Genomic DNA, 10,263 nt, shown 5'->3' on the forward strand with positions numbered 1-10,263 from the left:
AAGAAAATAAAAGTAGATTTAAATAAAAATATATGTCAGAATAAGTGGTTTACACCTGAGCTGAGGTCATATAGAGATTATGTTAAGTATTTGTATGATTGCTATAAGAATAATAAAGGTCTTGCTGAAGAAAATTTATATAAAGATGCATATTTAAATGCTAAAAGATGTTATAAAGTAAAAATAAAACAAGCCAAGTTAGAATCTCATGAAAATTATATTCTTAGTTCTAAAAATAAGTGTAAAGCTGCTTGGAATGTTATTAGATTAGAAGCTAATTTAAGACCAGCAAATCAGGAGACAAAAATTGATTCAGAAATTTTTATTGACTATTTTATTAACTCTGTAACAATATCAAATGTAAATAATGTAGCGAGTAACTGTAATATAGCTGCCATCCAGTTTTTAAATAGGTATACATCTAACATGAATATTGAGAATAACGTATTCCACTGGAAGCAGATTCCTTCAAAGGATGTGCTCAAGTATGTTTCTAAATTGAGTTCATCACAAAGTGAAGATGTTTATGGTTTCTCCAACAAAGTAGTCAAGGAAATAATAGATATTATTCTAGAGCCCTTAACACTTCTTTTTAACATGATGCTTGAGCAGAGTGTTTTTCCAGATACTCTTAAAGTTGTCAAAGTTGTACCTATTTTTAAGAAAGGAGATAAATTGTGCCCCTCTAACTATCGCCCGATATCATTAGTTCCTATATTTAGTAAGGTCTTTGAGTGCTGTATAAAAGACCAACTGTACAATTACTTTGCTGAGGGAGAACTACTATGTAAGGAGCAGTTTGGTTTTTTACCTGGTAAAAACACTATCAAAGCAGTTGAATCAGTTGTTGAACAAATCTTAAAAAGTTTTGAATGTAGAGATATATTATCGGCCACTTTAATTGACTTGTCGAAAGCTTTTGATAGTATATCTCATGATCTGCTTTTAAAAAAACTTCATTGTTACGGTATACAGGGTAAAGAATTGAATTTAATGACCTCCTATCTAAGTAATAGGAAGCAAATGGTAGCTCAAGGTTCTGACGTATCAAAGCTCAAATCAGTTCAAATGGGTGTCCCTCAGGGCTCGGTCCTGGGGCCTTTTTTGTTTATTGTAGCTATGAATGATTTTGCTTTTAGTGTACCCTGTATGTCCGTTTTATATGCGGATGATACAACTTTACTCAATTCTGGTAAAGACCTGATTAGCTTAGACTTGGTGCAAGGTAATGCCATGAGGGTAGCTTGTGATTGGTTTAGAGCAAATTTCTTAAATGTAAACAATAGTAAAACAGAGAATATTTATTTCAGTTTAAGAACTGCTGTAACAAGTGGAAGTAAATCAGTTAAACTGTTAGGGGTACATTTGGATGACAGGCTTAGTTGGGATACTCATACATGTAGTCTATGTACAAAGCTGTCTAGGGTAACATACTTATTACGTAAATTAAGTTTATGTGTAAGTAGAGAAATGTTAATAACATCATATTTTGCCTTTTTTCACTCACTCTTGTTATATGGAATACTTCTTTGGGGTAATAGTAGTGGAGCCCAAAGAGTTTTTTTGTGGCAAAAGCAAGCTCTAAGATTGATTAAGAATGTGAAGAGTATGGAATCTTGTCGCCCGATCTTCAAAGAGTTCTCCGTAATGACAGTACCATCTATGTATATACATTGTTGCTTAATGAGAGTTAAAGAAAATCTAGACAAATATGAGGTGGGTCAAGACATCCATAACTATAATACAAGAGCTAAATATATGTTAAATTTAATACCAGTAAGACTTGAAAAATTAAAAAAAAGTCACTGCTTTATGGAGGTGCAGTTGTTTAATAAATTACCTGATAGTGCATGGACAACGAGTCTAAATAAATTTAAAACAGTTCTTAAGAATTGGTTTAAGGTTGCACCTTTTTACTCTGTGGATGAATTCTTAGTCTGTGATACAAGTACTATATTTTTTTGATAGTCTGTTTTAAATGGTCTGATACAGCTTTTTAACTATAAATGTTGTTTTAATTTGTACTGTTTATATGTTAGTTTTTGTACCAGTTTGAAATCTTTTAATTTAAGCTCAGCATTCTAGTCAAACTATTTTAATTTGTTATATTAATTTTTCAATGTAAATTTTGTGATAAATTATTCATTTGTGTTTCCTATTTGTAAGTATTTAAATTTTAGCACTGGTGAATATTTATTATGCAATTTTTTTATATATAGTTTGAGCAAGTAAACCACTTATGTATAAACTTACTACAGAAACAAATTATTTATTACTGTGTTATAACCACCATAGAACTTTAATAGATTATATATATTTATATTGTCTGACAATGTCTATTGTACCTTTATGTATTTAATGACAATAAAGCTTCTTGATTCTTGATTCTTATAAACATTTAATAATTATTGAATCACAAGTTTCCGAGTTATGAATGTACAAAGTTCCAGTTTGGTTGAAAAGTGGCCAAAAACCGGTATTTTCTTGTTGTCATTTGATATATCATGGAAGTTATTGTTAGTAAATAATTTTATATGTAGAAACGCAAAAATGAATAATCTAAATTTTAATATAATTCCTGTTATTGGAGCTCTATTAGTTTGTGATTACAGAGTAGACATCAAAATTTTAACCTTGGTCTTGATTTGTGACTATTTTGTTAATGTTATGATTAAATTTTGTTTTTGTTAAATGAGAGTCTAACGTCATTACAAAAAAAATAGATTTTTCATTTTTTATTTGTTCACATTTTTTTATTTTTATCAAAAGTTTGATATAAAAACATGTATATATAAATTTTCTACACTCAATATCCAAAAAAGTGACAATTTTGTAATTAATATTCCAGTTAAAGCCTAGACATAAAAATTTATTCCAATTTTCAAGGAAATTAAGAAGTGGAGAAGGAACTGATATATTGATTATTCCTCACGCCAAATCTCTATTGCTAGAAGAGAGGAAGAGAATTCCAGTGGTATTCTCTAGCACAATCTATGGTCTATCATAAACCAGTGCTATACTTTTTTAAACTATAATTTTGTGTTGCAGCCACAGCCATGGTGATGCCACTGGGACCTGACACCTGTAATGTCACCTGTCCTTCATGCAATGCCTCTGTCGCCACTCGTGTAGAGAAGGAGACCACCACAAAGACTCATTTGTTTGCACTTCTCTTATGTATCTTGTAAGTATATGTTCTATCCTTCAACAGTTAAATATAAAAGTCATTCCAAACATAAACAACATTTTACATGTAGCCTGATTAAAACATGTACCCAGCAACATTTTTTATCTAGCTTTTTATATAAGTTCAAATTTTCAAACCTTTTAAATTTTGTGTTGTATAAACTTGTTATAGAAAATATTATTTTTATCATTATTCATGATATCTGTCAGTTTACCATGGATAACTTTCAATTCCTGCAGCGTCCCTTACCTTAATTCATGTGTATCCATAGTTCCATTATTGGAGCAACAGGAAACTTCAGAAACCAGCCAGCAGCTTACAAAGTCCTCTAGTTCTTGGGTTTATATTGGTTGTTCTTCATTGATGATGAATTATTTGAAATTATAACGAAGTTATGGACCGCAAAGTACCATAACTCCATAGAATTAAATTAAGTGATTTTCTTCTAAATTCTTTTTAAGGTCTTGGTAACTAATAGACATTTTAAACTCAGTTGATGCCGTGAAATAATCCCTGAATTCCAATATATGTGTTGCTTTATGACAAAAGGTTTGCTCTCCTATTATTATTTCCTCCTCCTATTGACAAAGTAAAGAGAAGGTCTGAATTAAAACACTTCCAACTTACAGGAATGTCGGTATTAGATGTGGTGGTCTAAAGTATACCTTGTCTGCAGCTTTGCAACCAGGTGAAATAACTCAGAAATTCAAATCAAAAATACAATTACTCATAGTTTTCTGAGAGTAAATAGTTTATAATTACTGGTAAAATGTTAAAAAATGTATTTTTGAAACAAATCTTATATATTGCTTGAAATTTTTCTAAATTGTGTAAATTGTATTTTTCTCTTGAATTTGCTGAACATTTTTGATAACTCATTTGTAAAACAACAAAATGGTATCAAAACTGATTCAACAATGAAAAACACCGCATAACACAAGGATAAGTTTTTCAATATAACTTTTTTTTAATGTGGTTGAAACTTTAATTGTAATGAAAGGTGATATGGTATCTGACAACACTTACATTCTCCCCATGAGAAAGATAGTCACATACTATACATGCCGTCTTAGTCATTTTAATAAAACAAAATATTGTTTCAAAATATAAAGAAAATTTATTTCATGCCTTAATTGAAAATGATTCCATTTGCAATATATTCTCATAAGTACAGGTCAGCCACAATTCTATTGCAAATAAAATAACTTCCTAAATACTGGACTGTAGATTCTCAATTATATTTTATTACATGAGTAGTTCTCAAGTTATATCAAGGTTATCATTCTCATGAGATACAAAGAAAAGAAAACACTGACCACCGCTTTACGAAAAAGTGTATGTTACAAATACAGGTTGTGTATGATTTCCAGAGGAATTTTAGGTGTAGTTTTAAAAACATGCAATTTTGCACCTTGCAACTTTGGGCCTGGATCACATGTAATTGAATGTGCTTACGTGTCTATATATAACTTTTGCTTTGGTGTGTTTTATTGTCATTTTTTCTACTGTTTACTATTTCACAAGTTTAACTTATAATTTAAGATTTTACACCTGAAGAAAATTATATATAACTAGTTCTTGAAAGGTTATGTTTCTGTTATTGGAAAACGTAATTGTAGCGAGTGTCCATAACCTCGTTATCTTTTTAAAGTTTCCATCATCAATGAAGAACTTTAACCATATAAAAACCTATCAACTGGAGGACTTTGCAAGATGCTGTCTACTTTCTGAAGTTCCCTGCTGCCCTAAAAATGGATTTAGAGAGACAAATGAGTTAAACTAAGAAGATGTTACTTGTTTCATCATGCTAAAACAGGAAAACAAACTTCAATGTTCTAAGCTATGTAGTAAATAGAGGTATTTCATCAGTCCAGAGGAAGACATGTGAATAAAAATAACTGTCCAAATTATTACCATTTTCTTAATAAACTGCTGAATAAGGGAAATGTGAACATTTCTTTTGTATATGATAGTTTGCTGTCTACCTGTCTGCAGGACATTTTGAGAATGAAAAAAGCAAAGGTTTGAAATTTCACATGCAACCTCAGTGATGCATATTACACGACCTGTGGTATTGCGTACTCCTACTTGTATATTCATGATTTCGTACTTTAAAAACATAAAGTGGTGGCTTTCTAGAAACAACTTTTAAATACAGGAATTACACAAAACACAACAGACTAAAGATGACTATTACATTTAAAATTGAATACAAACATAAACAAAATGCCTGAATCAGTAAAAATCAAGTTGACAAATAATAAAAAAGCCCCTACCAAAAAATAAATTATTTATTTAAATATTAATCAACCTACATCTGTAGTCAAATCTGTTCAAAATAAATCCATTTATTTGGTTGTAGATAATTTATGTGTAGGTACAAACACATCACGTATTTACGTTTACCAATTAAAACAGAAAACATTTTTGTCTATAAACATAACTTTATGGAAATAAAAATAAATTTCATGATTTGGACCATATGGACCAAGCCCACACCTCTCTTCTGTGTGGAAGGAAGAGTAAATACCTAATAATCAACTGCAATTATGTTTGTTTTTACAGATTCTGTCCATTGTCACTGATCCCGTATTGCTCCGACTGTTGCAAAGCGACTAATCATTACTGTCCAAGTTGCGGTGCATTCCTGGGGACCTACGATCATTAGTGGCTCTGGATCTTCCTTCTGATCCTTCTCCGCTATTTATGTGCTTGCTTTATTTGCAATGGCAGAGCGCCACCTATGTGTCTGTATTACTTTTATACTCTTCCATAAGGATCGTAACCAAGAAACCAATCGTTTTAAACTGTTTAATGTTATATTATCAGTTTTTTAAGAATATATGGATTTTCGTAAGTGCTATCGCTTCAGTAAATTAGTTTTGATCTATAATAAAACATTCAAGATCAAATCCTTCACAATCATGTTTGTTGATTTCATTGTGTATGTAAGTAAACTAATATAAATGTAGTACAAAAAAGTGTCTAAAATGTAGGTGCATTAATGCTGTTAAATGTTGTTCAGATTTTTAGTTGAAACTATACTGAGAATATATTAGTAACTAATGCATTGTTAATTACGTTTTGTCAAAACTTGGCCGTTTTTTGTAAATGTCAATTCTGCCGTTGTACCTGACTCTTTGACTCTTGATGACAGAAATAATAAAGGTATGATGTGAAACGATTGAAATCAATAAAGGTGTGCATATGTGCCTTCTGAAGTCAAAATTTATAGATATACATGATGTGTTCTTGATGTGATTACGTTTATTGAAAGTGGTGAAATACTTTCATATACCTAAACATTAATTTCTACCTGATTTTTAAAAATTTTTTTGCAGCCTAGATATTATTGCACGTTATATTTTTGTACATTATGGTTTTAATGAAAAGTAGATATATGTACCAAAGACAATTCAAATCCAGATGTCTCACTGAGAGTAACCACTAGGACCAATGAAAAGAATTCACTAGTGATGCGCTATCTATGTACTTCAATGATAGTTCCTAGACCTGGCCATTGGATGTCGCTGTTAGCAGTGTTCCAGTGAGACTTCTGTGTTCTATCTGTTCTGTGGTATGTGTTTCAAAGTTGTCACGTTTTAATGATTTTTAAGAGTTAAAATCTGTGTAGTCTACCCAAGGAAAGATAAATTAAAATCTTAAAACCTGTTATAATCAATGTTCTTCATCAAATGACTAAAATGCTATTTTTACTGTTTTTATATGTATATTTTTAAAACATCTCTAAATTAGCAACAATGACATCTTTTACTATTCTTATGAAATAATTTACAGTGTAATGAACAATGTATTTAATTTGTATTTATATTATATCTTATATCTTATATTTTGCAAATGTCTGTTTCATTCCAAGCCATCAATACTTCATTTGATGTAAACCAGTTTATATTCTTGATCAAATATATTGTTTAATTTTTATATTCTCTTAATCTTATTTCTCCTTATTTATCTATTAAAATACTTGAGAACAATAAACAAGCTTGTTGTATATACATCATGCATTAATATGTTCTTACGCATTATATCTCATGATATAATATTAATGCCTTAAAAATATTATACTTAGTGCTGTGATTAATATTATTTATTTCTATCTTATACATAAAAATTAATCGCAAATGCATTGCTAAGCACTAATCTTGAGAATGGCTGGACTGATTGAGTTAGTTCTTTTTCAAATATGTCTGTGAAGTCCAAGGGTGGTTTTGACACAGAGAAAAATTGAAAAAGTTTCCTGGAGTATTTAAGAATTTGGGAAAATAGTTATAATATTTAAGATAAATAATTCAAGTTAACTGGCACAAAACAGCTGTTGAGACTTTCAGCTGAAGGTCACAAAAGAGGCAGAAACATTTGCTTACATTTACATTTTAGAAAATATTGAATAATTGTACAATGCTTGATAAATGTGTAATTAATATAGATGGCACCAGTGATGAATAAACCATTTAATGCATTGAAAATACTAAAAACCACCTTAATGAACAAAAAAATTGAAAGGGTTTGACTTCCTTGACATTGTGTATGACATTTTTACTGTAGTTAAAGGAAAAGCAAAGGGATAACAAACTCTTCCCCTTATATGAGAAGCAGAACACAAGCTTACATATGTATGCACATATTTCGTGATCGGGGTAAAATTAAAAATCACTTATAGCATCACAAACATTGTAAACCTGAAATAAATCATTTTAAAACCAAAACAACATATGTGATAATTTTCTTGGCACCCCAGAAGTATACCATGAGGCCAACCAGTTTATGGTTTCAGCAGTTTCACAAACCACCAAAAACAACCGATCAGGTCCTTCTGGAGAATTCACGACCTTTGTCCAGACTACCAAAGATGGAGTAGCAATCCCTTGGTATTGCATGACAGTCAAAGAGCAGGTGTTCAGAAGTTTCCTCCTTCTCATCACACATTCTATAGAGTGTATCCTCCCAGAGAATGCTGACTCTGTGAAGATGCTTCCTCAGGTGACCATGCCCCGTAATTAGACCCACAACCTGAGAAGACACCGTTAGGTCAGACCCCATCCTGGGGGAAGGCAACTGTAGCAGCATTCTGCCGGTTCTCGGACCTGGATGCAGCCTCCACCTTCTCTCATGTTCAGCGTAACCTACTTCGAAAAAGCCCCAAATGATCATCATACCTAGAAACACCACAGAGCTGTTGAAGACCTGTCATGTTGGACCATGAGCCCAAGTTGGCCAAGGCATTAGCTCCTTTGTTCCCAGACAACCCCTCATGACCAAGAACCCAACAGCCACATTGTTGATTCTGCCAAGGGAAGAAACGACTTGATAGCAATCCCAGACAAGTTTGGCATTGAACAAACAAGAGTCCAACGCCTTTAGTGCTGCCTGGTTGTCTGTGGAAATATTAATCAATAATCTTACTCTTATACTGCAGACAAAGATTCTCAGTGGCTTCTGCCTGAAAAACTGTGGGATAAGAACTTATAGAGACCACTACCTCCTTACATGGTCTCACTCCCACAATCCCCATGTATGTACCACGTTTTGTTTTAGAACCATCCGTAAACCATTAAAGCTCCGCAAGTGGAAGAGATAACTTTCCTTTAAACCAAGTCTCCCTGGAAGGTATAATAATCCTGAAAGGTTTGTCTAAGGAAAATCTTTTAGACATCTGATCAGAGATCATGTTGCAGAGCATTCCCCTGAATCAGGATGCTTATTTTGCAGTGCCCCCTATTACAGATCGAGGTCAACCAAAGCCCCACCTGCTGAAGACGGTAGGCACTTCTCCTGGCCATAGCTCAAATAACAATGTCTAAGAGGGTGAGGTTAAGACAGCAGTCTAGAGCCATGCCCAGCGCCTTGGACAAACCCCAGTGATAGCAATGCAAGCGATCCTTTGGATGACAGCCAAACCAGTTTCCGCCATCCTGGCCTCCGTCTTTGGCCACTAGAACAAACAACAATGCAGGTCTAACCAAGGAGACAAAGCTAATACAAAAGCCTCGGCTAAGTAACAAGACCCACCTATGAGACATCTGAATTGCATCAAAGAACATTTTCCTTTGGCGATAACCGTTTCCATATGGGATTACCAGTTTAGGACCATATCGAGGATGATGCCTAGGTACTTGTCCTCAGACTTTATCTCAATAGACGAGCCTCTTTATAAGAATGGAATAAAACCCTCCAACTGACGCCTTCTTGTAAAGGCAATTTCGACAGTCTTGGTGGGGTTGACACTGTCTCATCCTATCACACCAGTTTCCCACCATGTTCAGAGCAGCATTGGTCAGTTCCGTGACCGTTATATTGAACTTGCCACTCTCAAGAATCACAATATTATCTGCATATCCCTGTGTGAAGACAAAACTGCTGTCCAAAGACACAAGCAGGTCGCCTGCAACTGTATTCCACAGAACGAAAGAAAGGACACCATTCTTGGGGACAGCACCTTGTAATCCTTTTACTGATGGTCATCCCATAAGAGTAATAGAAACTATCCTAACTGTGAGTAGGGCCCATATCCAGTCACATATTTCACCATCAATACCTCATCTCGAGACCGCACTGACAATCACCTGAGTGCCTGTATTATCACAAGCTCCTTCAATGTCCAGAAAGACACCTATGGCTACTTCTTTTGCTGCTAGCACCTTCTCAATCCTGTTTTTTTGTAAGAAGTAGACTTCTCAGACCTTTCATTTCATTTCATTTATTTCCAACGGCAGAACCACATTACATAGAGAAGAGTGAAATATAACAGTAACATAACAGTATTAATTCTAACAACAAGTTAACAATGAAAGATTGTAATAACAAAAATAACAATAATACTTAAAGATAACTTGGCGATAACAGTAATAAATATATGATAACAGTGACAATACATACAATAACAGATAAATAATGCAGATTACAATACAAATAATAGAATATTAACGATAACAATTGATAAATAATTTAGGCTATAGATTTTCAAATGTGTGTGTATGTGTGCATGTGCGTGCGTGTGGGTGTGGGTGTGTGTGTGTGTGTGTGTGTGTGTGTGTGTGTGTGTTTGTTTGTTGTGA

At 33.0% G+C, this 10,263-nt stretch overlaps 1 protein-coding gene across 1 annotated transcript in view; it reads left to right on the top strand.

Moving 5' to 3' along the window:
- The window catches only part of LOC124362524 (lipopolysaccharide-induced tumor necrosis factor-alpha factor homolog), a 54,041-nt gene extending 46,912 nt beyond the window's left edge, over positions 1–7,129 (top strand). Inside the window, exons 3-4 of the mRNA XM_046817107.1 lie at positions 3,049–3,184; positions 5,753–7,129. Of these exons, the coding sequence (XP_046673063.1) occupies positions 3,049–3,184; positions 5,753–5,855 (239 nt within the window). The 3' untranslated portion in view covers positions 5,856–7,129. The remainder of the gene's footprint in view (positions 1–3,048; positions 3,185–5,752) is intronic.
- Positions 7,130–10,263: the final 3,134 nt, after the last annotated feature.

The sequence above is a fragment of the Homalodisca vitripennis genome, chromosome 5, assembly GCF_021130785.1.
Source record: "Homalodisca vitripennis isolate AUS2020 chromosome 5, UT_GWSS_2.1, whole genome shotgun sequence".
Taxonomy (NCBI): domain Eukaryota; kingdom Metazoa; phylum Arthropoda; class Insecta; order Hemiptera; family Cicadellidae; genus Homalodisca; species Homalodisca vitripennis.